Source organism: Haliaeetus albicilla, chromosome 9 (assembly GCF_947461875.1).
Source record: "Haliaeetus albicilla chromosome 9, bHalAlb1.1, whole genome shotgun sequence".
In the NCBI taxonomy this organism is placed as follows: domain Eukaryota; kingdom Metazoa; phylum Chordata; class Aves; order Accipitriformes; family Accipitridae; genus Haliaeetus; species Haliaeetus albicilla.
The window spans coordinates 14,526,281-14,553,650 of NC_091491.1; the positions used below are offsets into that span (position 1 = coordinate 14,526,281).

At 49.1% G+C, this 27,370-nt stretch overlaps 3 protein-coding genes across 14 annotated transcripts; 2 read left to right on the plus strand and 1 right to left on the minus strand.

Moving 5' to 3' along the window:
- Positions 1 to 32: 32 nt before the first annotated feature.
- WDR53 (WD repeat domain 53) lies at positions 33 to 6,022 on the minus strand. 5 transcript variants are annotated; one of them, XM_069791757.1, is made up of 3 exons: positions 5,918 to 6,022; positions 4,164 to 4,443; positions 33 to 1,340 (listed from the first exon to the last, which is right to left on the minus strand). In XM_069791757.1, the coding sequence occupies exons 2-3, from the start codon at positions 4,278 to 4,280 to the stop codon at positions 753 to 755; spliced, it is 705 nt and encodes a 234-aa protein (XP_069647858.1). In that variant the 5' UTR covers positions 4,281 to 4,443; positions 5,918 to 6,022; the 3' UTR covers positions 33 to 752. The 5 variants fall into 5 exon arrangements, with proteins under 5 accessions (XP_069647858.1, XP_069647857.1, XP_009911137.1 ...); XM_069791756.1 differs by lacking the exon at positions 5,918 to 6,022 and adding an exon at positions 5,009 to 5,803; XM_009912835.2 differs by lacking the exon at positions 5,918 to 6,022 and having other exon boundaries at positions 4,164 to 4,990.
- Positions 6,023 to 6,329: 307 nt separating this feature from the next.
- Positions 6,330 to 11,623, plus strand: FBXO45 (F-box protein 45). The gene is made up of 3 exons (XM_069791761.1): positions 6,330 to 6,795; positions 6,991 to 7,347; positions 9,399 to 11,623. Exons 1-3 carry the CDS (start codon positions 6,511 to 6,513, stop codon positions 9,582 to 9,584), a joined length of 828 nt encoding a protein of 275 aa, XP_069647862.1. The 5' UTR covers positions 6,330 to 6,510; the 3' UTR covers positions 9,585 to 11,623.
- Positions 11,624 to 14,214: 2,591 nt separating this feature from the next.
- On the plus strand, positions 14,215 to 27,031 carry NRROS (negative regulator of reactive oxygen species). 8 transcript variants are annotated; one of them, XM_069791749.1, is made up of 5 exons: positions 14,215 to 18,257; positions 18,895 to 18,966; positions 19,101 to 23,283; positions 23,900 to 24,020; positions 24,270 to 27,031. In XM_069791749.1, exons 4-5 carry the CDS (start codon positions 23,916 to 23,918, stop codon positions 26,235 to 26,237), a joined length of 2,073 nt encoding a protein of 690 aa, XP_069647850.1. In that variant the 5' UTR covers positions 14,215 to 18,257; positions 18,895 to 18,966; positions 19,101 to 23,283; positions 23,900 to 23,915; the 3' UTR covers positions 26,238 to 27,031. The 8 variants fall into 8 exon arrangements, with proteins under 8 accessions (XP_069647850.1, XP_069647856.1, XP_069647855.1 ...); XM_069791755.1 differs by having other exon boundaries at positions 14,215 to 19,657; positions 19,792 to 23,283; XM_069791754.1 differs by having other exon boundaries at positions 14,215 to 19,581; positions 19,691 to 23,283.
- Positions 27,032 to 27,370: the final 339 nt, after the last annotated feature.

Genomic DNA, 27,370 nt, shown 5'->3' on the forward strand with positions numbered 1-27,370 from the left:
ATATTAGAGTGAGTATAAGCACAAGGGAGCAGTGAGAGAGAAAACGTTTATTAAGACAAGTGTAATAGTTATTTTTCCCTGGGATAAACAACTAAATGCATAAGACAGCTGACCCATTAAACAGATGTTAACATTTTCCCCTGCTCCTTCATTTCCTGCAGTGTGAAAAAATCCAATTGGCAATGACAGTTAAACTAATTTGATTACTCATTAGTTGATGCTTCTCTAATCTTATATCCAGCTGCTGACAGACTAATGAAAAATATATTTCCACTATGGCCAATTTAAGCTAACTGTGACACAGTTTAATGGGGAGAGTAACGTAAAGCACTGCAATAGTTCAAAATGCAAGGAGCTCAGCCAATGATATGTCTGTTACTGCTCAGCATCCTCATTTAGCATTGCGGGTGTCCCTGTTAGTGTGAATTTCTTCCTCCAACCCTAATTATGTCAGCTTAGTCACGAACTAACATTACCCCTAAATACAGTGAAACCCATTTTACTTAAATTCAAGAAGCAAACTGCCAACCCTGCAAGAAACAGCTGCAGTGAATACCAACAGCCACTGAAAAACATGACATGAGGCCAGTTACATCACAAGTACTTGCGTGAGGACACAGCAAATCCCTTCCCCTTCTGAAGGGTGCAGCAGTTTTCACTGTTCAGTGCACTGTCAGCGGATGTAACTGGACACATTACAAATGCTCCAAGAAGTGGTTTTCCCCCACAAATTTCTTTAAACATCTCAGTGTCTAAGGTTCTGGCAATGGATACACAGATACAGAACTACTCTGATCAGCAACTAATACTCTCTTGGAGCCTTTGATCTCTGCACACGAGATCCAGTTCACCTTCTCTCCGTGCTCAATGGTTAGCTTTGGTAAAACTCTAACATGTTCATTTGAAGCCACTTTGTTGAGCTTTCCATCTTTTCTGATGGAAGCAGGTGCTTGGGCCTTCCTTCTCTGCAGAGATTTTACTGGACTTTTCTGCTGCTTTCCAACGTCACTGCTGACATCCCAGAGCAAGACTTTCCCATCATTTCCTCCAGTCAACAACCAGTACGCTTCTGGCATAAAAAGGATCTGCGACACTCCCAAGCTGTGACCTTGAAACTCCAGCTCATGTTCAAACTTGACACCAGTGACTCTGAATATTCTGACTTTACCGTCTTGAGCTCCGCAGCCAAAGATGTTGCCGCACGATGCGACAGACAGGGAATGTGCAAGCGGTGGGTTAAAGAACTGGCCAGCTGACTGTGGACTATCTTCCTGCATTTCATACTCCTGCAGGTTTGTGGTCCACAAGGGGCGAGCTTTCTGCAGGCTCCACAGCATAACCTTGGAAAAAATTATGAATCAATAATTTGTCCATTTTAGGTAAAATCTGATTTTTCGCTAACAGCAAAAAAACCCAACCACACTTCTTGCTCTAGCAGAGTAAAGGCTATGTGTGAGTGCAAGAGATGCAAGATGTGTTGTGAGGAGTGGCTGAACTTCACCGGATAAACACAGTAAATCTTTACAGCATGCTTTCCAAACCCTCATACTGCCCTACTCAGCAAAGTCAGTGACTCAGACCTTTAGTCCACAAAATGGATGAAAAACCTATTCTAAATGCTTTTGCATTCATCTCAGCAGTGGTAATCATGATCTACTGCACATCAATTATTTAAAAGGAGGGACATGGAAACGCTAGCAGTAAGTAGAGATCATTATCATTCTGAATTTTACTTCTGTCTCTGCTACGTACTTGTCCTAAAATAATCACTTCCGTGAATGTGTTTGAAAAATGGAACAGCAAAAGGCAAACAGTAGTTCAGGCCCTCATTTTTAAACAGACATATATGTATTTTTTTAATATCCAATGAGTAGATCTGGTTTGCGCTATTACCATATCGAGGTAAGGCACACTTTTCCTGATGAGATGGGAGGAGGTTGCGCTTTTAGACTTGTTTTTAAAATGCCACCTCCAAGCCCCTCATGAAGCAGTAATTGTGTCTTCAGATGAATCCTGGATCTCTCATACAGCAATTCAAGTGCTATAGATTTATACTGCACCAGTTAAAAATAATTCTCTCAATACTTCTGTAGGATCTGAATCGATGATGAGCATTTTCAAGGCCAACAGGTATGAAAGCACAAGTCAGTCCAATGCAGTACTGGTGTGCTGTTTGCTTTTTTAAGCAAAGCTTTAATTTGTTATTAATAAAAATACTCCTCCACTAGTAATCTCCAGTAGAAAGTACAGGAGCCTTTAAATTTAGGCCACAAAAGAGTTGTCACACTGGCTCTTCGTTTCTGGAATCCAAATCACACCAAGACATCTGAAATGTGTTGTTTCCTGTCACTTTTCTTTTTTAGTGACTGCTGCTGCTGCTACATTAAAACTACTTTGTTACCAATGAAAGGGAAAACTTTCCACTACTGTGCAGAGAAGAGTAAATCAGAGAGGCTGGGTCCTGATGCTTAAGGCAAATATTCCTGTTTTCAGCACAGAGAGTACTGCAATAGCTTTATGAATTCATCAAGTGCTAACAAGTTTTCTGCAGACTAAGTATTTTCTGTCCTCATGGCATTTTCCCTGCTTCCATGGAACTTCTGAAAAACTCCAGCAACCTAAATTTCTGTTCTCATCAGCTACAGCTTCACTGAGGGTTTGACACACAAGCCCAGAACAGGTTTTGATGCTCGTAGGGCTCCTAACTTGTCCAAAGACATGCTGCAGCACAGCATTTCAGAGTATTGCAGCTCAGCTTCTCTTTGTGAAATGATGTATCTTAAAGCCAGCCTTGATGTGGAAAAATGCTCTTTTCATTGTACAAAAACACACTAACAAATTCCTACTATTTTGAGATAATGACTTTCACCTAAAAACCAACTTGCTGAGCTACAGTAAACCATTCTAAAACTAAAAAGTCACAAAAAAATAACCAGTTCACTCGCACAAAAGTGGTATATAAATGCTTACAATTCTGATAAAGTTTCCAGCCATAGGCCTGTAAATCTGCATTTTAGGGACCTGAATTAAGCCAGCTGTCTAAGGTGCTGAGCATTTACTCCTCTCAGACTGACACTTCAGTGCCTCTGAAAAGAAGTGTCTCACAATACTTCATTTCAAATCCTACATCCATCTTTTAGTCAAGCTAAGGAGACAAAAAAAAAAAATTTTGGAAAATTTCTAAAAATTTGACAAAGTCTAAACCTGGCAGACTTCCATCAATCAGCCCCTATTTGGATATATATACTTACTGAATTTAAGTGATCCATGGCTTTCATACGGAAAGATACCGTTTATACTAAATATCAGCACGTTTGTTCTAATGGGTGTTAGGTACACTTCGGTTTTAACAACATAGGGTGAAACTGCTCAACACTGTCAAAGTAAACTTCACCCTAATACCGCTAGAACCACAGAAACCTGTGTAGAAGTGATAGTTTTAATCTTGAGCTAAACTAGGAATGTGGTCACATCTCAACCACTGGAAAGAAATTACTGAAAAACATCTGTTCCGGGTGGCCAACTCAAAACTCCATTAAGTGCTAGCATGGTTTTTCTCAGAACACCTCCACAAGCGGCATGCAAAGGACAAAGTTTCCTCTCGATGGGGACAGAGAAGTGCAGAAGGCAAAGAACATTTAATGCTTCCAAGAGGTTAATCAGAACAAAGGATAAATTAGTAAAAAGACTTGTCCTTACAGTGATACATACCACTTGGAAAGATTTTATCTACCTGTAGTAAAGTGTTCTTGCTAGCATCCTGTCTGCCTCAAGCATTTTGCCTTTTCCTATCACCTGCATTTCACCTGCAGCCATAGCTGATAGCTAGGGACAACTTCTGGTTTTGCTCGGTCCAACAGGGAGCTAATGTGGCACGAGCATGCTTTGCACCATATTCTGATTTCCTCCCACCCTGCTCACTTTTAGATTGTATATACTAAGGAAGATAAAAACAGGGAGGGGAAGTGCTGTGTAGAAAATGGCACAAACAGCCTCGACATGTAAGTTTCTCCGCCAAAACTACTTTAGAATAGTTAAGGAGCTTTCCGGTGATTGCAGGCTGTACATCCTCACTCTTGGTGAAAGTCTGTTGGTGCCTCACTACACAGGTGGGTAGTTACTGTTCTGCTTCTCTAATAACCATCTACTTGTATGCAAATCACCTGCATGTCCAGTCCACAGGAAACAAGGCTTTGAGGCCTCTGAGGTCGAAAGACAACAGAGGAGCAGATGTTTGAGTGTCTCAAGGACCGGCTGACTTTCTTGTTTTCCAAGTCCATAACCTTTATTGCTCCCGAGTCATCTGCGGCTGCCAAGAAATTGTCGGTCTCGTTCACTGAGAGGCAGTTGATCTCCTCCTCATTCACGTGGAAATGTTCAACAGGCTCCTTGAGGGATCGAACATCCAGCAAACTGATAGTTTCTCCGTGGGAGGTGTACAGCCTGGTGGGATGGTGGGGAGAGAACACCACAGAGGTCACATCATCTGCCTTCGGGAGCTGGAGCTGTCCTGCCGGAACACCTCCCCCATCCCAGAGCGTGAGCTCGCCTCTCTCTGCGCCTGAAGCCACCAGCCCTTCCGTGTTTACATTCAAGCACAATATAGAGGACGAATGTCCACCAGTCCATTTGACTGCCATGTTTCAGGGACACCTGAAACAAACAAACAAAAACCCTCAATTGAGCTGGTGTTGGTCTCATTACAGCAGAAAGCTTATTGAAGCAACAACATCATCCCGTTGACTGTAATGCAGACTACTTGAAACTCTAGTGTCCAATTAAAACAGGCACCTCTACAGATCGGTACACAAATGAAGCTTTGGCTCAAACAGCATCAATGTCAGCCACAACAGCAGGGAATGGCAGCGGTTGCTGGCATGTGTACCTGTGCAGTATGTGGTGTAGATCTGCTGCTCTGAAGTGGCTGCCTAGGTGAGAGCTGCTTCCTCAGTGCATAAGGACATAGCGTGCCTGACAAAACAGGGGCATGGTTCCTAATGGGACGTACTGGGAAGGAGCAAGGGGAAGACGGCAAACTAGTAAAGTCCGTCTGCAGAGAAGCCACGCTGTTCCAGTCCAGGTGAGAGCACATGCGGACATCTGTCTTTCATCCAGCTGCCGAGGTGCTGCGTAGTCAGTGCCTAACATCAACTTGTAAAGCAGTCTCGCAATACCTGGAGCAAGAAACTTGTGCTGGTGAGACTGCAATAAACTGATTAATGCTGAAAGCCATTGCCTTAATCATGGTTTAAAAGCATACATGCATGTGAATAAATTTTCAACTTTTGTGCATGTGTACTTTGTGTTCCCAAAGTGAAGGTAATTTTCTCAACACCGGTAAACACTAAAGCATAAAGAGATAAACAATAGCATCTTTTTAAAAAAAGCATTACCAGTTTGAGACAGGTAGTTATGAGGTTTGCAACACATTTAACTGGGCCGCAAAGCACGCCCATCGAGCTTACCATGCTCCAGGCCCTTCCCTTGGCGTGACTGCCCGCACCAGCCCCTGTGACAGACAGGGCTGTCTGGGGGACCACATCAGCAGAAAATTAAGTGGGGGAAAAACCCGAGCAACACAAAAGCATAACAAGATCTGGAGAGACTAGCACGCTGTGGGGGAAAAGGAGAGCTAATACCAGGGTAGGGGCACAGACGGCAATGGGGGGTTTGCGGGATGGAGCTACGGCTGCCCCAGCGGCAGCTGCAGTGCTGCCTTAATGTCTATGGCTTTATCACATTATTGGGCAATAAAGGGTTTCTTTTTGGTTTTCGGTTTTTTTTTTTAACCATGTTACGTTTTGCCAATGATTTTTGTTGAGCCTGGTCTAAAGAGCAGCTGGAATTCCTTCAATCCACCAGGAAAATTTCAGCCCTGTCGATTAAATAAAATTACAGAAAGCGTCGGATACCTTACCGGCAACTCGGATCGCAAACTGGCAGCCAGCCGCTCGCCCGCGCTTCGGGAACTGAGGTAACTTTTTCCCGGCTGCCCCTCTCCCTCTCTCCCGCCCCACAGCCCCTCGCACCGGTAGGCCCCACTCCCGGCTTTTAGGAAGACAACCGCCCCAGCGCCGGGGAAGGCAGCTCCTCAGGGGAGCTGACGCAGCTTTGACGGCTGTCCCTGGGAGGCGGCCCGCGCCCAGTCCCCTACGGCTCCCAGGGGCGGCGGGCCCCGCACCGGGCACCGGCGGCGACTGGGGCGGGGGGGGGGGGGGGAAGCTGAGCCCGCCCCGCCCCCGCCGGGCCCCTCAGCGCCGCGCGCGCGCCGCCTCACCTCACCTCCGCCGGCCGCTCCCGCGCATGCGCGGCGGGCGGGGCGGGCTGCCCGCGGCGGTGATGGCGGCGCTGGGCGCGCGCGCCCCCTCGCCGTGAGGGCTTTGGGCGGGCGGGGAGAGCCCTCGGCCCGGGGCCCGCCGCCACCGCTGTCGCCGGAGAGGGGAGGGACAGCGAGGCCCCCGCGTCCCGGCCCGCCGCCCGCGGGGCGCTCGGGGAGGGGGGAGGGAGGCGATGGCGGCGGGCCCCGGCGGAGGCAGCGGCAGCGGCGGCGGGGGGGCGGCGGCGGCGGCGGCGGGGGGGCCGGGCTGGCGTTTGCCGGGGCGGGTGCTGGAGCTGGTCTTCTCCTACCTGGAGCTGCGGGAGCTGAGGAGCTGCGCGCTGGTCTGTAAGCTGTGGCACCGCGTCCTGCACGGCGACGAGAACAGCGAGGTGTGGCGCAGCTTGGCGGCCCGCTGCCTGGCGGAGGAGGCCCTGCGCACCGACATCCTCTGCAACGTGCCCACCTACAAGGGCAAGGTGAGCCCGGGACGCCCCCCGCCAGCCTCTCGGGGACACCCCTCCCCAGCCTCTCAGCAGTACCCCCAGGTGCTCGGGGACACCCCCCTAGCCGCTCGGCCCACCCACCGTTGGAAACCGGGGGGGGGGGGGGGGGGGGGCTGAAAAACGTGACAGGATTTTATCTCCCCCCGCGCCTTCCTCCATCTCCCCTAGGTCCGTGCCTTCCACCACGCCTTCAGCACCAACGACTGCTCGCGGAACGTCTACATCAAGAAGAACGGCTTCACGCTGCACCGCAACCCCATCGCCCAGAGCACGGATGGGGCGCGGACCAAGATCGGCTTCAGCGAGGGCCGCCACGCCTGGGAGGTGTGGTGGGAGGGCCCGTTGGGCACCGTGGCCGTCATTGGCATTGCCACAAAGCGGGCGGCCATGCAGTGCCAGGGTTACGTGGCCCTGCTGGGGAGCGACGACCAGAGTTGGGGCTGGAACCTGGTGGACAATAACTTGCTGCATAACGGAGAGGTGAACGGCAGCTTCCCCCAGTGCAATAATGCTCCCAAATACCAGGTGAGTGGGGCTTGGTGCGGGCTGGAAGCTCCACTGTGTCTGACTGGCGGCTGGCTGTCAAGACCCTCCTCCCTCACGTGTCCTGGCTGTCTGCTGAATTGGTCCTAAAAGCCCACTTAAGGGTCTCTTTGCCTTCCCTGCAGACGGCAAATGATTCCACCTTGTGAGGCCTTTCCCCCTTTGTTTCCTGTCTCCTCAGGCTACACCTGTGTGTGGTGTTCAGTGTACCTGACCCTCAGTTGTTTCCGCGCTTTTATGTCCAATATTGAGCGCAAAGCGTGTACCGTGGGTGTCTGTTTAGACACCATGTTGCTTTTCGAAATAAAAGCTGAAAAGACTGTTGTAGCCTTCTGAAGTAACGACTTGCCCCACACCACAGCAAGGTGAATGTCTGTGGTATTTTACCCCTTTGTTGCACGGCAGTGTGAGCTGAGGTTAGTGCTTAGGTAAGAGTCTTCCTGCAAAAACCTGTAGCAGTGCTGAGTGCTGCCTGTTTGCTTGCTGGCAGCATTCCCATAGGTGACATCCCTTGGCTGGGGTGCTGGGATGTGATGTTCAGATAATTTCAGGTTATTAAAGAGCAAGTGCCATTCCACTGTCTTGTCCCTATAGAGGTGTTTATCTTTGTTCTTCTGGCTGCTCACACAACTACATTTTGACTGCTGGATTTCCTTGTGTTACAACTTAAGGTGTATGCATTATAATTTCCATCTCATAATGCTGTGGCTTTGTACGAGTATTGGCTTATGTTTCAGTTCTGGGTGAAGATCTGTGTAGTAACTTGTATCTGGTATTCCTAAATTTCATGTGAAAACTCACCGCTGAGCACTCAGTTCTGTCTGAAGGTTACACCTGCTGCTTTGGGGAATAATACCTAAAATCAGTGTAGTTAAAGAGATTCAGATCTCTTACCATTTGCATGTTCCCTAGCATGCAAATTGGGTTGGCACTTTCCAGACTCGACCCTTTGTGGTTGCTTTCTGCCGTCCTTGTGTAGGCCTTTCTGCAGCAACAGGGTGAGGAAAGGTTTTGAAGCTGAGAGTCCTGAGCTCATGAGGGGACTCAAGGGTGAGCACAATTGCTGCTTCCTCTATAAAAATCAGAGCTCAAATTGGTCATCCTTTGGGGTATTTTGTGTTTATTAAGACATGTACAGGGATCTGCTCATAGAAAACATACTTAAAGGAAACATGTGTGTTTATTAGTGTTGGTTAGAAGAAAAATGTGTTGGCTGGAAGAAATCCCCAGTACTGGGGCTGGCTGGTGAAAAATCAGAAGTTTGTGTGGCATCCTGCTGTGCTTGCTGCTGATGTCTGGGACTTCTATTTATGTCTAAAATAATGTGAACTAGATAAATGCAGGGAGCACCATGCATGCCTAGATCTGAGTCTCTTACTGTGTTAAGTGTTGGTTTCACTCGTGTGTGTGTGTGTACACATATATATATATTAGGTTTTTCACGCTTGTTTTGCCTAAGCTTTGCACTGGAATTTCCTTCTGCCTTGGCAGGGAAATACCTGTGTCAGCAGCAGCACCTGCATAGTAGTGTATCCTGGTATATTTTGTGGGTGGCACTTACCTTTCTAAAACAAGTTCATTGTCTTGAAGTTGCTCTTCACAGAGCAATTACTGCTTAGCGACAGCAGCAGCTAAATACAGAGTTCAGGTAACTTGGAGGCCATTACAAAGTTTCCAAAACTCAGCAATATTCTGAAGCACGTGGCATGTAGTACACTCACTCTTGATGCTCTCGCAAGGCTCGTATGAGAAGGGTTATGTTTATTACTATGTAGGTGGTTAGATACAGGCTGCCTTCTGGAAATGGGCAGCCGAGGTACTCAGGATCCTAGTGCATTTGGGCGAAATTGAGAAATTTGAATCCTAAAAGTAATGCAGTCATGAGAAACAGGAAAGCCTTGCTTTAAAATTACCTGCTGCGTTATAGATGGGCTATGCTTTATTTTTGTGTCTCCATTTGAATATGCTGACTCTTTCTGTGGTTTGTTTTGTTTTTTTTTTTTTTCATTCCCCCCTCCTGTCTCTGTTTACAGATAGGTGAAAGGATTCGAGTTATCCTGGACATGGAAGACAAAACATTAGCGTTTGAGAGGGGCTATGAGTTCTTGGGAGTTGCCTTCAGAGGACTGCCAAAAGTTTGCCTGTATCCAGCAGTGTCTGCTGTGTATGGTAACACAGAAGTGACTTTGGTCTACCTGGGAAAACCTCTGGATGGATGATGTGGATTGTTTCGTTGGGACATCAAGATGTGGATGATTGGGAGGAGAAATCTGCATGTTGGTTGGAGGGAAACGTGTATTAAAGGAAAAACAAAAAAGTGTGGGTGTGTGTCCAAGAACCGTCGATGGAATTGCACGGAGTTTTGAAACGGAGGACCAGCCATACTTCAGGAATTGTGTTACATTTCCTCTTTCTACCAGGCCAGAAAAATCCTCAGGGTTGCAGTTGGTTGAGTGGGAAGCTGACACATGCATGTTGCAACAGATTTCATTGCTAAGATGGCAGTGTGTGACCTCAAATATTTAAGAAAGGATTTGATACAAAACTGCTTGAGGAAATTAACCTGAGATTTGTAAGTAGCGTGTTTTGTGAAAGACTCCCATTTTAAAACTGCTTGTTCCTTCCCTTCCCTCCTTTGGGCCAACGTGGGTACCGAAGGAGAATGAGTCTGGTTGGGTTTTATTTACAGTTTTTAACGTACTGAGAAGCGTGGTCTGTCTGGACTGCCCTTCCCTAGTATAATGATACAAAATGCGTGCAGCTATTTTTAAGTGTATTTTAAGGGTTGTATATATAGAACATGTTGAAAAGAACAGTTAAAAGAAAGGGTTTGCTTTATTCTAACTTGGACGTAATTTCTTAAAGGGAAAAAAAAACCCCACTACGTGGCATCAGAAAATACACCTTGGACAGGTATATAACATTCATCTAAGTGTACTTCTTCTGTTGTATTGTAAAGCATTTTGGGATGCTCTTGTGGAGTACGGTGCTACATTGGGTCATTTTCTGTGAAAGTTTCCATAGCTTTAGCAACAGTTTTGTTCTCTGTAGGAAACAAAATGTTTTCCCCACGAGTTTCCTTTCAGCAAAATTTGTGGTTCCCTTTAGGAAAGGAAGGCACAACATAGCAGTGAGCTTGTCTTCCTTTCGGCATAAAAAATACTAACTTTTGAAAGCATTCTTACACTTTCTAATCACTGCTGCGAAATGTTTCAAAATAACGAGGAAGGAGCATTCAGTTTCTGAATCCAGACCTTGTTTTTGGCTTAAATGGCTTTATAAGGCTTTAAGACTTGGCTGAACCTTTAATTAAGTAAAATCCCCCAGTACCCAAGTATTCACCTGCCTGTTTTTAGTCTCACCAACCCTTTCATGGGGATTCTGGATCAGGTTCAACGTTTGGGCTTTTCACTTGCACTGTTTTTTTAAAAACCACGTACAAACCCCTCGGGTGTGTCGGTGTGCTGTGGCATACACAGGCCTGGGCAGCTGTGAAGCTGATGGGTGTAGTAAGGAGGGATCTTCTGGTGAAACAGCTTTCCTCTGAGGTTGAAAGTTCTGTAGGGAGCCCCAGAAGGGCTTCTTTTAATAGGGCATTAAAATCTGTAAGCCCTGCGGCTAGCTCTTGACTCTTGTTTCTTGTTGGTTGGTGTTTCTCAGAGCTGTCTGAACTATTTCAGAGTTGGGCATGCTTTTCAGAGAGGGAGCAGTAAATGTTTATACAACCTCTTTTTGCTTTATTTGCGTGAGAGAATGTGAATTGCTTAATATCGGACACTGGTAATTCTCTGAACGTGGAAGAGAGAGGAATTCCTCTTAGGCTGTTGCTCGTTTCCCCCACCCCTGCCCCATTACTTGAGTAATGCGAGGAGAGCGGTGCAAACAGATGAGGGTGGCTCCTAGTCGCTGCTGCTGAGCTATCCTTGGAGTGCTTTTTACCTAGTAGATAACCAAGTTCTGCACTGGAACACAGTATGTATGTACATCATTACCATTTAAGAGGATTTTGAAGTATTTATTTGTTTTGTGTGTTTATTGCTTAAAGGCAATATTAAGGTCCGTTCCTCTTGGCTGCGTTAAAGAAACAAAATACGCAGTGAGAAATTAAGATGTTTTAAGTGGTGCTGAGAACAACCAAATAAATGATGTGGCACGAGCATACGAGTACCTTTTGGAAAAATCTCTTAGAAGCATTGATTGTACTAGACTGTAAATTATGTATCTGCATAGCAGAAGTGTGGGGCATGAAGTAAGGGGGGGGGGAACAAAACCCTGTCCAATTTCAGAAAGTAAAATTGTCCCCGAGATGAATGTATTCTCAATGCAGTCCTGAAAGATGTGACCTCTGTAGCTTGTTCATGAATCCAATTAGATGCAAGTAAACCCTGAGAACTTCCGAGGAGTTTTATTCACAAATTAAGATTGATTTCCATTCTTCAGGCTGCGTCTTACCCTATAAATAATTTCCCTCTAAATGAGAAATGCTGAAAGTTGAACATTCCTTAAGGGTGGGTTTGGGAGGGACTCACTTATGTAAGATTATAACTTATTCCTGGAGACCAATGCTGGCTGTACAAAATATTAAAATAAACTCTGCTATAATTCAGAAGGATATATTGGTGTGGATTGTTGTAATGACGTCAGTGGAGCACTGATAGGAAAAATGGGGTAGCAGTTCAGTGCACCAAGAAGATGGAGGTGTTGGGACTGTGTGATTTGCTGCGTGACTGCTTGAAAAGAGAAAATCTGATGAGTGGTTAATGAGGACTTGAAAGCTCAGTAGTCTAATAGCTGTGTTTGGGAGACTGCATCCTCCGAAACAGGGATGCTGGCACGTGGGAGTGTGGGAAAAGGTTTTCCTGATGGCTGGAGGTCTCTGGATTCGAATTGAGGTGTTGTGCTCACTGTTGCGGCTGCCCTGCCCTGCTGCCGTACCAAGGTGCCTCTTTCCCAGGTCAGCTTCTCGGCTTCTCTCTGTTTCTCTAGCTTTCTGTATGGAAGTTCAGTGTTTCATGGTGCTTTTAGGAAGAAGTAGGTGATTTTAGGAAGAAGTAGGAGACTGTGTTGCAGTTGCAAGCTCTGAGGCACATTCCAAACTCTCTGCATCAAGAATTTGCTTTTAAGTAGTGAACTTTTGGCTAACATCTCTTTGAGCTTCTTCAGGAGCAAAGAGCTGGCTCTTTTAGCTGGCTCGCTAAAAATGTAGAATCGCTTTTTCTAGCCTGAGGTACTTCAGAGTTGGCTAACAGCTGTTTGAAGTATTTTCCCTACCCCAACTAGTCATTTAACTGCTTTGGTCAGGAGGAACATCAGCTGTTCATAGCTCCCATAACAGAAATCAGTCAGATTCACAGGTCTTGGCTTCAGAATCCTGCAGGACATCCAGAATTTTTTCATAAGTGAGCATTTTGTCTATCATTTGAATAAACCTCAGAATTCCTGGTGGTTTAAGTGTGCTGCAAAATCTGTTGGGAGCTTAACAGTTGGTCATCTGATCTGGTCATGTTTCTATGTCTGAGGAAGCAAACAGCTCAATATGGCCGTTTGTTTCAGGGCAGAGTCTGTTCTTGGCTTCGGTGGTGGCTTGTGTTGGCCTGAAGTCGGTTGTGTGACTTCTTTTTCCGTAAGAGGACAGAGGTATTGCTGGAATGAACTAATAAATCAAGATGGCATGGGAAATTTGCCCTGGTTGGGGTATTTTCTTGAAAATGTTTCTTCCCCCCCACTTAAAATGGAGTGGTGAGTGTGCATTTCTTGGGAGTCCTGTGTGTGCCTTCTGCTAGCAAACACCGTTTGGGTTTGTTACTTTTGGCCATGTTTCAGGTGACAAAACTAGCCTGGAGCAGATGGCCTTGATCTTGTGGGCTGAACTTCTGCTGCCTCAGATGTGGCTGTATTCTTCTCTGCCTGCCTCTGAATCTGATAGCAAGCTGGAACATACTAGCTTTTTTCTCCGCTTACCAATGATCTACATTTTTAATTCCTTAACACACCGGTGTGTTTTCCAGATGGCTGTCTCTGTTTTTTTTTTTTTTTTCCTTTTCCATTTTCACTGGGATGATGGCAGCAGTGATGAATTAAAATAACACTTGGCCTGATAATAGTTTGATAACACAAAACTTATTTTCTCTAAGTATTTGAGAGGTAACCAGCTCTGTGTGATTCCTGAGCCTGTGTATTTCAATACTGATATTTCAGTTCTAGTTAAATCTTTACACATTATAAATAGCTCTGGATGCTGGCAGGAACACAGCTAGAAGTGCTGTGTGTGCTGCTCTTCTCCGGAACAGTGCCGGTTCTTGCACAATACAGATAATTTGGTGAAATGTGTAGCCAGAAAATGGCACTACTGAAATCTTGCTCTAGGATCCTTTCTACATTTACAAACCAGGTTTTTAAATGGTTAGGAGTGTGATGTGCTTGATTTCTGAAAGTGATAGTAGTCCACCTTGCACTAAGTTGTAATTCAGTTGAAAGGGAAATTAAGTAAGTGGTAAATGAATACAGAAAGCTTTTCCTACAATGATGCTGAAGCTGCTAATTTATACTTTAAGCAGTTTTTTTTCATACTGCTGTATGATGCTGTACATATTGTGTGACTTCCGAATGAATTCTCACACCTCCCCACAAGAGGGCAAAGTTAACAGCGCTGTGGGAGCCTAGACTTTGAATTTCCTAAGCATTGTGCAAATAAATGTTTAATGTGGAACCTTCTCCGTTAGCATTTGCTTCCTGTCCTCTTAAAAAAACAAAACAAACTAAAAAACCTCAACAAAACAGATGATTGTGGAGAAGTGGATAATGGATATAGATTTTTTTTTTAAATGTACTTCTTCATTTGAACCCCTGATGCTGAAATTAGGCTGCACAAATCTTTGCATTTCAGAAAATTATTTTCAGTGACAGCGAACTGAGCTGAGACTCTGAGATCACCTTAAAAGGTAGAAAGGGATTTGAGAGGCTTAAACAAAATGTCATTGTTGCCGTTGAAGGTCTGCTTTTCCCCAGACTTGCTTTTCTTCCTCTTAGGCATTTATGACCAGGAAATAGTGATATCATCAAAAGAGTATTTAAAAAAAAAAAATCCATTTCAGTTGAAAAAAAAAAACCCAAATCATTGAAAAAGGATTTAAAAATAACTCATTGTATATTACAAGTGTTTATTCTTCTGCAATTTTACCAGCTCAAGAACCAAGGGTGTCTTTTTTCCTTCCATGCCTGCACTTGCAGATTTGTTGTGAGCTAGCTGGAGTTGTTTCATGTTTGCTTGTTTTATTTTGTCTTTTTAATCCATGTTGTTCTACCTATGTTAACAGCTACATATTTTCCTGCAGGCAATGTTTGAATGGGGAAAAGTATGCAGGTATAACCTTGCCTGTTATCGTCTTTCGCGTAGTGTCTGATCTTCCTGTGAGCTCCCAGTTTCTGTGGCTAAACCTTTGGTAGTTTTACCCAGAAACAGCAGGAGTGTTGCCATGTGTGTAAGCGAGTGACCATCCTGGGACATGCAACCTTTATATGTCTACAGTGCGTTAGTGCTCAGGATGGGCGCTGTGTCCCCAGATATTTTACTGTGTGCTTTGCAAAGTGATTTTTTTTATTTTATTGTCCTTTCTTGAACTTCTGATTTCAGGCCATGAATGTGCTCGTTTGCACAAGTGCAGCCTGTGCATCTTTAGGGGCACGCTCCAAAGCCAGGCACAGGTGTGAAAACAGCTGTTTTACAACAGTATGTAGGCTACAGCTACAAAATGCTATTCTCTTGCAAACATTCAAGCTCGTTTACGTACCTGCAGCAAGACATGCTGGCATCCTTCGTTCCTGAAGCAGTCTGTCAGCTTCGGTTTGCAGCAGGTGAGTTGAAAATCGAGGCGAGACAAAACCTGATCAATAACAGGAAGCAAACACATATTTTCAACCCAAGCAGGTGAGCATGTGCTCTGTGCATGACCTCTCCCTAGACTCTCCATAGTCCAATAATGTCTTAAATCTGAGACCGAGTGGGATATGGGCTGTTGCCCATCCACAAAACCTCCACAGTACCTGTTTACAGGTAACAAACTGCTGGTTGCAGCTTCAACTGCAAGAAAGACTTCAGTGATTGTAGAGTGCAAGCCTGCAAGTGAGTTATTAAACCAAGGTTATGGAGTTATTTCCTTAGCATCCTATGCTTAGGAGAAGTAAGCCGTATCTAATTGCTTTTAAATAGTAATTTAAGAGAGTATGGTCTGCCAGCCTCAGTATATGACTAAATAATTATAAAGTGCTGGATAAACCTGCCAGTAAGGAAATGGATGTTGACCAAAATGCTTTTTGTATGATACTCTGAATACTGCAGTGGTTGAAGCTTTTCAGCCTCTATGTCTGCCGTTTCCAAATCACCTTTTTTTGGTTTTTTGTTGGCTTGTTTTTTGGTTGGTTGGTTGGTATTTTTGCTGCTCAGGTGACAGAGAAGGCTTTTCTCATGCCAGATCCCATCTGACATGGGGGCATCTGAGCCCTTCTGCAAGGTCTTGTGCAAGAGCAGAGCTTGAGGGGAGGATCTCATGCTTTGTAGACAGCCAAGAGATTTTATCTCAGCTTTAGCATACAATTTTGTCTTATTCCTGGAAAAATAATTGATGCATGCTGAACTGGAGCAGAGTTGGAACAAACATTAGTGGGACTCGGGAGAGTGTACAATATGGAAATAAGTTGGTTTTAAGGGTCAACCTGTGGCCCAGTGGTCTCACCCCACCGTGCTATGCATCTCTGGGATGTGGCTTGTCTTTACTGGCAGACTGTTAGCAGCTCTTCTCAGAAGGAAAATGGAGTACAGGAGGGGAAGATCTACTTTATTAATCGATGCATCTGTTTGAACTTTCCTCCCTCTTGCATTCCTCTGTTAATTCAGGTCTCAGATTGAAAGGTGAAAGCCTGCTTTGACTGTCTCCCAGATACAGATGCGGGGATGAGGTTTCAGATACAACAATGATGTTGCCTTCGTCTTAGAGTTTGTTTAAAGAAACACAGAAACTTATATCCTGGCAGTTTTTTTCTGTTTCCTTAAGCAAGAGCAAGGAATATGCCCAATGGGAAAGAGGGTGCTCCAATCCTGAAACCCTGCAGACTGGCTTTTCTCTGTCACTTGTCCCTAAAGTATCACACTAGAAAGGGGGGATGCTGAGCCCCACGGCTGATGACCCAGGAAGGGAAGACTTTGGAGTGTGAACGCTCCAGCTTGCTTCCAGCCCTGATTGCAATCCACCTTGAGAAGAGCTGCTTGTGAGATAATGCTGCCTAGCAGGGATGTTGGCTCTCCTGGCCAGAGGGGAAAGCTGGGTGGGATACTCTTAGCTCTGTAAGGAGCTGAGAGAGTTTCACTTCCCTTCGCATTTATGACAGAATTACTCACTTCTCTTAAGCAGAACAGCAGCAGGAAGGGAGTACGTGTGACTACAGATGGGAGTAGTTTTTCTTGCCACAATTTGCATTGCTGAATGATGTTACAGCAGTGACTTGTCCCTATCTTCTCCTTCTGGTGACTTAGAGCCTCCAGTCCTGACAGTTTTATGCTAAAAACTTTGGTGAATGTGCTGGTGTAGATGGGTCAGGGTTTTTTGTTGCTTTTAATGGTTTACTTTATTCTACACTACAAAAATAAGGTCAATTTATCCACATCTGGCAATACTGTGGGGAAAAACTTGGGCATCACTTTCAGGTCTAGGTGCCAAAAGTGACCAAACTGTAGATGTAAGCAACTTGGTTGTGGGGCTTTCCTGCTCTTGAGGAGATCTAGGAGGAAAAATCAGTTGTCTTCTCTGGCTCCGGGTACTTGCTTCTCCTGCAGATGCATTGCAAGTAGTTCTCTAGAGCACCTGGACTTCCAGTAGTGTCTGTCTCAGATCTTGAGTTGTAAGGGAGTGGATGCACTTGGCTTCCAGTTGCTACAGAAATACAAGGCTCTGCTGCTTCAGCATCTGGTGCATCCTGCTGCGTGCTCTACTCCACAGACCTTGTGATCCAGATGTTCTGCTGCTCTCTGAGGAGGAGGTTCACTTTGGTGTGGTGGTGGATCCCTTTTGCAGACCTCAAACCCCCAGCCTGGGAAAAGTGGGTGGGTGAAGGCTACGAGAGGCGGCAGGAGCCTGGCCACAGGGTGGGCTGGGCCGCGCGTGCGGGCGAGCAGAGGGGGAATTGAGATCACTTCTGCGGCTCTCCCTTCTGCAGCCCGCTTCCTCCTCGTTTACATCTTGTACGTTGTCAGATGTGGGAGAGGGAAGAGCAGTGACCGCAGGGATGGAGCTGCCTGGGCTGGACCTGCCTGCAAGAGGGGAACCGGGGTGCAGCCTTGCCCCCAGTGCGGGGGTCCAGGAAGCTGCTGTGGCTGAGCCACTGACCAGCTCCCCTCTTCCCTTCCTGCACAGCGCTGTGCTCTCAGAAACATCGTTTTGCTTTCTACTAAGACCTATTTCTGCCTTTCTTCTGAGCCCTGTAGAGGATGCTTGCACCTTCTGGAGACTAAAGGGACAAAAGGGGGGATCCTCTGAAAATTGCTGCTGTGGGGCTCCTGGTTGGTGCCTAGGTCCTCGGTCAAATGTCCTCCAGGTGTCATTTTACCAATTGTTCCTGCTGGAAGCTCACCTGGGTCCCTGTGGGCTCATTGCATGTTGTCAGTCTGGTGGGGTTATTTCCTTCCTCCTCCACCCTGAGCTCACACAGCCCTGATGTCTGCAGGTGTCAGGAACCAGCGCATCGCTGCAAAGGCAAGTGACCAAGCCCTGCACTCTGCTCAGAACAACCCAGAATTAATTCTGAGTTCAAAGAAGTCGTCTTCTCTGAACCCCCTCTTTCCATCAGAAAACCTGGCAAGAGCTAGGAGATTCCTGATGGCTGAAAATGGGGGAGCAAAGGTGAGCTTAGTTGTGTATAAATGGGTAATTGTAGAGTGAGAGCCTGCCAGCAGCATGAGCTGCTGCTGGAAAGGGAGCAGGAGTGGGGTGGCAGAGTCAGCCCAGAGGAGGATGCTCTGGCTACAGGGGGTTCCAGGCACATGAGCTGCTGCAAAACCAGAGCCTGAAGCTTTAGTTCAGTGACTGTCGGTGCTAGCACATGCATTTCCTTGGAAGAGGACCAAGCGTGGCTAGGTAAACAACCAACCAGGTTGTTTGGCTACAGCTGGGGGAAAAAAAAAATATTTTGAAGCTGATTATAAATTGCTGATTTTTGTCTCTTTGTTTCCCCTGCAAGAAATACACTGGAGGGAAGCTGTGCTTCTTGCAGAGCTCCAGTTCAGCTGCAGTGCTGGGGCTGTAGAGATGCCCATCCTCATGTACGTCGATGCATCCGTGCCATCCTGGGATGGGGCATGTCCTCTGCTATTCCCTGGGGATAAACTGGGTGAATTCCCATCGAGAAATTCAGCCAGGCAAACTTCCAGAGCTGTAGTTTAAAGTCAAGCCATCCAGCTGGCCATTTTAGCTGTTTCCTTTTGGCTATGTAACGAATGATCTGTTTTCTTTTTTATGTTCATTGTTCATCTTAAATTAGAGGTGACTACCATGACCAGCAGCTTCTGAGGTACGGTTAGACCTTCAGCTTCCCTTGTTTTATCCAGAGCAGGTGATTAAATTAAATAACTTCTTCACTTGTGTCTTCTTGATATGTTTGCGCTGCCTGTGCACACTTCAGCCAAACAGCAAATAAAATTTGATGTGGGTTTTGAAGATAATTAAAGAAAATCCAATTTTTTTCAGAGTCGTTGCTGACCACAGTGCCTGGGAATGAACGCCTGGAGGGAGACACTGTTCTTCACCATGCAGCCGCTCCTCCCTTTCTGATGAGGTCTAACAGGCGAGATTCTGCTGCAACAGAGTCGGTCGCTACCTAATATTTTCTGTAATGCCGTTTGCAGCTTCCCATGAGCCTGGAGATGGTGATGTTTCTGTAAGTATTTCTCTAAGCCTTCCCAGGCTCATTTCCCAGAGTGGCTGGTTCTTCTCCTTGTCCCTTTTTCCCTTTGCTCTCTGCATCCTCTCCTTGTTAGCAAAATGCTGGAGACTAAGCAGAGCAGGAGGCTTTCCAGGGATGCTTTGCACCGTCATCCCTTGCAGAACAACTTGTTTATTTCTGTCCAGTTCTCCATTGCAGTGGGAGTAGAGGAAGCCCATGGATAAACATTTCTGTTTCGCTTTGCCCCAACTTGTCCGAGGCTGTGGGCCTGCTGGTGTGTGAACCGTGAGTGACCTTTCTCTTGGTGCTTCCACTGAGGAAGAAATCACATTTTCTGCAGGAAAACAAGGGGCATGTTGAGGTGCAGTGATGAGTTTGCTGTTTTCTGTTGCAGTTTCTCCTTTCCCATGGGGTCCTGTGCTGGGTGCAGCAGTCCAGTGGCGACCGGGAGGCTGCCCTCTCACTGCAACTTTTCTCTTGGTTTGTGCTTGACAGTTGGAGGCTTGTTAAGGGGAAAAAGATGGTTTGGAGGGAAGAGGAGATGGGAGGAATGGAGGAAGCTCACTGCATGTAAAACCGTATGGGGATTCCCGGTCCTTTCCTACAGCTGCAGTAATTGCAGCTGCATGTGTGGACACTGCTCCAAGTGGCTGAATCTCCTTCAGTTTAATCCACCAGTGATGTTGAGCTGGACTGGAGCTTCAGGAAGAGCTGATCAGAAGAGCAGCTCCTGGCAGCTCAATCCCTATCCCTTTATGATGCTGGTATTAAAAAATAAAAAAAGAACCCTCAAAGCACACACCCAGTTCTTACTGGGAGGGCTGCGTGGGGGCATGATGCTGCTTGAGAGGAAAAGGAGGGGAGGAAGCAGTAGCTTTGGGATGTTTTCAAAACCGTCTGGCTGCAGGATGTGGGGAAAGTGTGAAATGCAAGGCTGCTGCCAGCTGCCCCAGCATGGAGCCAGTGGCTGCTCTGCAGGGAGCAGACCTGGTGTGTGGCCGCTTTCTGGGGAGGACAGGGTGGGTGAAACATGGCTGGGCAGTGCGGGGGCTTTCCCACGCCATGATGCCCCCTCAGCAAGCACCTTTGCTGCTGGGAAAAGGGGGACATGGTGGCTTCGCTTTGGTTGGCCAAAGCGATGGACTGAGGATGAAGCACGTTGTTTTCTCTCCCAGCTCCTCCTGGGCTGCGAGGAGGAAGCTGGTTTGACCCTTGGGGTATCACCTTGTTTGGTGGTATCACATGAAGGTTATCTCATCGGAAGGTCTCCCAGGAGTCTCAAGATCACCTGAGAGTGGAGTATTGCCACAGGTGAGGATGCTCAAGTTTTACAGCTTCAGGACTTCCCAGCCCTGGGGTGAATCTCTGCCAGCTCCTGCATCTCCAAGCATCACATGAGTGGTTTTGGTGTGGGTTGGGCTCATGGCAGGGTTTTGGGGATGAGGAGCAGGTTTGTAATCATCAGCCCATCTCAGCCCTTTGTGTGACCTCGAGCAACGCCATGGGAATTTTGCCCTGCTGCAGAGCTTCTGCCTTCTGCTCCAGTTCACTTGGATGAGGAGAGCTTCTCTCTTTTCCTTCTTGATTTTTATACATTCAAACTTCCTTGAAAATGGAGGAAATGAAACCACAGGGCTTTTTGTGAGTGATATGGGAGAGTTCAGTCTCCTTCCAGAGAAGAAATGAAATTTAGGGTAAAAAATATCTCCCCAGTCATTTGTGCTGGCTGCAGGAGTTTGGGGGCCATTTGGTCTGGCAGGTGGGGGTGACCCAGGCTGTGATATCCCTTGGTGAGGTGCTTGGTGTGCCGCAATAACATGGTTCATCTCCCGACTGCTGCAAAAGGTCCCATTGGCACCAGTGCCTGGGACATGGAGCATGGATGTTGCAGGGCAGTACCTGCTGATCCCACCGGACAGGGTTCTGTTGCAGGGCTGAATCCTTTGTCCATAGTTTTGAACTCTTTCACGGCTAGGTAAATCCAGGCAAACCATTTTCCCTCCTCAGTGGCTGGATTTGCTGGGGATTTGGGGGTGTGCATGAGGACCCTGGAAGAGGGTAGGCTTGGGGTGGGAAGGGAGGTGGAGAGCTGGGGTAGAGGGGGGTGAGTAGGAAGGGGGCCTCCCTGTTCATATTGCCTTGGAAATGTGGATTTTTGTCTCGCTCTCTGCCTTGGCAGTTGTGGGAAAAGCCATTTATGCTGATTTTCACATAGGGGTCAGCACCTGGGAGGTCCCTGTATCCAGATGTGTCTGGCTTGCAACCTGAGTGCTGGGTTTGCCAAAATCCCAAGCAGCCCCGGGAGACCCAAAGGTCTGTGGGCGGTGGGATCTGAGCATCCTGAATCTCACCTAGACAATGCAAGAGGCTGGGCGCTGGTGTCCCAAAGCGAGGACTCGACATGTGGGGAGATGTTCAACCTTGGCTTAGGATGCAACGGGAAAGAACAGCACCTTCTTCTTCCCCCGCAGGAAGTGCATCCCTTGGCTCCTGTTGAAGCCCCTGTGCTGGGTGCTGGAGGCAAGTGGGGGACTAGAGGGGCACAGTAGGAATAGGCACCATGCAGGGGAGCGCCGTGCAGCCGGTGGCTTTTCTTGAGCCCCGGCAGGGTCAGTGGCATGGCTCCGCAGGCAAGAACCTCCCCCCTCCCCCCCCAGGTCACTAGCTCTGCTGCCTGAAACCCTTGCAGGGGTTTTGCTGCTGGAGCTGTGCAGAGGAGTCACGGTGCAAGGGTCGTCCCCAGACCTGGCTTGTCCCTGGGAGCAGCGGGAGAGCCAGGAGCTGTGTGACCCTTGGCGGAGGCCAGTTCCCCCTAGCAGCCCCCTCCCTGCCTGCCCGGCCCCCATGGTTCCTCCTTGCTGGGGAGCTGTTTGTGAGTGCATGACCTGGGTTGTAAGTGCTGAGATCAGTAAGCGAAGTGCCTGGCCACGCTCTCTGCCTCCATGTGACTGCAGTTTCCGTTAGCTCCTTCCGCAAAGGCTATATTAGTGCTAAGCGAGAAAGCGGGTGGGAGAGAAACCCAGCGGGTTGCACCTACCCTTGGCCCCAAGAGACCCCACCGAGCGCAGCCGGAGAGGCCGTTGGCTGCAGGATGAGTTGTGGCAAACCCTGCGCACCACTCCACGCGGTGAGTAACTGCCCCCCGATACCTCTGCTGGGGGGGGGGAAACCCCACTGGGGGTTTTTGGGGAGCCCTCCATGCCAGCTTGAAGATCCATGGTGGCTGTGTGTCGCTAATGCCCCCACTCGCAAGAGCCACGGCTGCGTGGGCCGGTGCTGGGGCTGGTGTGCACTGTGGGGAGCACCCTGGGCGCTCCCAGACCTCTTGCATGTGGGCTCCTCTGTGGGGCTGTGGGCAGAGGTTTCCTGCTGGTGCTGCTGCCTGCTCTTCTGGCTGGGCAGGCACCATCCCCGCAGCCCCAGGGAGGACTGTGGGAGGATGGAAGCACTTCTCATGTTGGAGGAGACCCAACACTGGGCAGCAAAGGAAGGCTGATCTGGGTGAAGGAAAATGTGAGCTTCTGTGGAGGGGTTCAGGCGCCGAAGGCGAGGCAGAGCCAAAGTCCCTGGTTTTTGGGTGCAGCGAGGACACAGCAGGGTCCCTCTCCTGCCACTGTGCCTGCGTGCAAGGCACTGCTGGAGACCGAGGGCTCCGGAGGGTGCAAGCTGCTGTGCATCAGCTCCAGCCTGGGGAAGAGGGTCATCTTCTCCATCCCCACCAGATTAACAAATGCCACTTTGATAAGACACCAGCTTAATGCTTTTGGCTGTCCCAAGGAAGGAGACAACCCAGGATGTGTCCACTGCTCCCTCTGTGCTGCAAGCCTCTGGCTACCTGGGCTGCCAAAAATAACCCCCCATTTCTTCTTCAAGCTCTGGCAGTTATGAAAACGCCACTTACTGAGCCCTCGACAAGACCTCGCTGCTCATTTGCCTGAGGTTCAGCTTTTCCCCAGATGCAAATGCCGTCAGCTCCAGTTCCACCAAGTTAGTAACGGGGTACTTTGTGCTGGAGAGCCTCTGCTTCCCGGGGAGGACCTCTGGCAGGGATGGGTGCTGGAGAGGACTTGGTGGTGGCTGGGTCGGTGTCTGCCAGGGGAGTATTTGGCACCACAGAGGGGGGACATGAGCCCTGGCTAGGGGGGAAGCCTCTGCTCAAGGGTTGCAGTTCAGTGGCGTCTGCGAGCAGCTGTGCAGTGACGACAGTGCCTTTCCCATGTGTGCTGTCTTGTGTGGGGACCGGGCTGCCACCTCCCCGTCCCCTCTCTTCTCCTGCCCTCCAGGCTCTCCTTGGTGGACCCCCATGAGGGCTCCTGCTGGGGCGGGTGGGCTTGGTGCCAGGGCTCTTCGCTGTTTCTCCGTGGGGAGCTTGTGGTGGCCCAGGTCTCGCGGGGCACAGTGGCCACCACTATGGCATGTTGGGAGCCCATCGCCTCTGGGTGCTCCTGGGGGCAATGATGGGAGCGGGCAGCAGCCATGGGCAGGAGGCCAGCCGTGCACAAGGATCACTGCTGCCATGATGGGCTCCCTGGGAAAACCTAGATCTTTCAGGATGAGTGGTCTGCAGCTTTTCACCTTCTCACCTCTGTCTCCATCTCCGCAGGAGTGCCACCGCTGAGATGGAGGCCCCGCTCCCTGGTTTCTCCCTGCTTCTGGTCCTCCTGGCAGTGGGATGGGGAAGCGGGGCAGTCACAGCCTGGACGTCTCCTGGTGTCTGTGAGCTCGTAAGTCCTCTCTTGCAAATCCTCACCCTTCTGAGTGCTTGGTCCTGCCCTGCAAAGCCCAGGTGTCTCAGCATCTCCAGACCGTCACCCTCCCAGCTACTGGTTTAGCTACAAGTGGACTGGGTTGCTGAGGTTCTAACCATAGAGCCACCTCCTCCATCCTCACTCTACTTCCCAAACTTCTCCCTCCTCATCTCCCCCCACCTCCTGCCTCTCAGAGCAGCATTACGTATCTACTTCTTGCTTTAGGTGCAGAGCACTGCGGACTGCACTGGGAGATGGCTGAGCTCTGTCCCAGGAAATCTTCGAGGTGATACTGAGGAGCTGTTGCTTGATGACAACACTATCCAGGTCCTGGGGAATGCCTCTCTGCTCTCATACCACCAGCTGCGGCGTCTCAGCTTGACCAAGAATCGGCTGGAGCTCATCAAGCCCGGTGTCTTCCTCAGCAGCCAAGGCCTCCATGCGCTCTCCTTGGCAGACAACCTCCTCTTCACCAACTATTCACTGACAGCAGCTGCTCTTTCTGCTCTGCCAGCCTTAAGGACGCTGGATCTAGCTGGAAACCGCCTCACTGAGGACATGGTATCGGTTTTGGTCTGGAATCTGTCTTCCTTGGAGTCCTTGTCCGTGGCCAGGAACATTATCATGAGGCTGGACTCGTCTGTCTTCACAAACCTGACACAGCTGTTGGAGCTGAACCTGGAGAAGAACTACATCTTTGAGATTGACCAAGCTTTTGAAGGGCTGCAGAGGCTGCAGAGGCTCAACATAGCTTACAACTACCTCCCATGCGTAGTGGAGTTCAGCCTGACCCAGCTCAGGGTGCTCAACGTCAGTAACAACGTCATTGAGTGGTTTCTGGCCCTGGAAAGTGATGACCTCTTTGAGCTGGAGATGCTGGACCTGTCCCACAATCGTCTCCTCTTCTTCCCCGTGTTGCCCCGGCAGAGCAAGCTGCACTCCTTGTTGCTGAAGGACAACGAGATGAGCTTCTACCAGCGCCTCCCCAATGGCACATCCCTGGCGGATGTCACGGTGCAGTTCCTGCTCATTGATGGCAACTCCACCAACGTCACGACAGTCAGCCTCTGGGATGAGATCTGCCACAGCAATCTCTCCTCCCTGCACCTCCTGGACATGAGCCAGAACCAGGTCTGGTACCTGCCGGAGGGCTTCCTGGCCCAGATGCCCTCCCTGACCCACCTGAAGCTCAACCAGAACTGCCTGGAGACATTTCAGCTGTCGGAGGGGGACCCCTTAGCCATGCTGACAGAGCTGGACCTCAGCCAGAACCAGCTGGTGGAGCTGGGGGCAGAGGTGGGGGCTGGGGACATCCTGCCCAACCTCCAGCTCTTCAACCTCAGCACCAACAGGCTCCGGGTGCTTCCTTCTGGGGTTTTCGCCTACACCAGGAAGATCACTACCGTGGACCTCAGCCGCAACCGGGTTGACCTCTGTCCCCAGCCAGCTGTTGCAGGTGAGGCGGAAACTCCCCCCTGTGTGGACATCAGGGGTGTCAAGACCTTGACTCATCTCTCCTTGGCCGGCTGTGGTCTGCGGGGACTGGGTCGCCACCCCTTCCAGGGGACGTCGCTGATGCATTTGGACCTCTCTGACAACCATCAGGCACTGTCCGGGGACCTGGGGTGGCTGCAGGACCTTGCTCTGACGCTGCAGGTGTTGTCTCTGAGGAACACCAGCCTCTCCTCCACTGCCGTGGACTTCTCTGCCTTTAACAGCCTCGTGCGCTTGGACCTCTCGGGGAATTCCTTGAGCGTCTTCCCCTCCTCGCTGGGCATCCTGAAACTGCTCAGCCTGGACCTGCGGGACAACTGCCTCCCGGCTCTGCCACCGGATGTCGCGCGGATGCCGCTGGGGAAGAGCCTGCAGGAGGTCTACCTCAGCCAAAACCCCTACAACTGCTGCACGTTGGGCTGGTGGGACTCCCTGCAGCGGGTCGAGGGGTTGCACGTCCCCGACGGGCAGGAGATGACCTGCAGCTATGCCTCCCACACGCTGAGCCCCAGGGCGCTGCCAGAGCCCGTCCTGTGGAGCTGCCGCTGGCAAACGGCTGACCTGGCGCTCCTCTACCTCGTGCTGGCTCTGCCCACCTGCTTGACGCTCCTGGTGGCCTTCGCTGTTGTCTTCCTCACGCTCAAGCAAAAGCTGCTGAAAATGGTGAAAAGCCAGTGTGGGGTGTCTAGCCCTTACTGATGGCTGAGGAGGAGGAGGGAGGGAGGGCTCAGGAACAGTGAACGTGAGTGGGTTGTCAGGATTACAGGCAATAACCCCTCCGAGGTGGGTGAGATGGAAGCTTGATGGATGTTAGGACCAGGGGGTGCTGGGAGAGCTGCTGTTTCTGCTACAGATGCCCTAAGGGTACCTGAAGGGTGTGTGGCTGTGTCCCGTGATGGAGCCTGGGGCCGTGCTGGGCATCCTCAAGGGACACAACTTCAGCAGAAACCTTCAGTTGATGTTGGTGAGAGCTGAGTGGACACAACACCAAACGCCTTTTGGCTGAAGGGGTACGGACAGTTTCCCCCAGCGCTGTTTCCCCTCCCCCCTTCAGGCAGTTCCTTTTATTTATTCACACCCTGTAGCCAACTCTCCACTGCAAAACATCCTCCAGCTCTGCAACCAGCCTCCACAAACCACCCCAGGCTGGAGCAAGCATCACCTGGGCCCTGCGGAGAAGGGTCTCTGTGGTCACAGCTTCCCACGCTACTCTTGCTGGCACCAGCAAACTTGCAGGCAGCCCTGGGCGTGCACGCGTGTGTATGTGCTGATAAGACAGGCGTTGTCCACAGGGCTGAAAGACACGTTTTGGGGTGTTGTTGCTTGGTTAAGTTGCGATCCTGGTTAGAAAAGCCCATTAAAAATAGCCCAAGCTGCAATGCTGTAAAATATTGATTGAAAGACAGGAGAATAAATTATATCACGGGTAATATTTTACGTCGATTTCTTTTTCTCCAGCAACTGCTGGATTAAACAGATGCAAAGGAGATAAACTAAGAGAAAGCCTTCCTCCTTGTTGCGCAAGCCCCGCTCTTGCAGGCTGTCAGCTGCAGTGGCATGGGGGGGTTTCCTCCACCCAGCCTTGGTCACAGCACGTACCAGCTCTCCCATACCAGCAGTGCACTACCTGAGGAAGTGCCGCTTTGTTCCTCGGAGGGTTACTGTGGATGGAAGTGAGAAGTGATGGTGGTTTGTGTTAACTCAAAAGCCCTGCTAAGAACCGGAGTGGCTTTATTCCTGTGGCACCATCAGGATTTTTCCAGTGAAACATGGCTCTGAGTTTAATGGGAACACAGGGTGTGGGGAAGCGAGCAGCAGCACCAGTGTGGGCA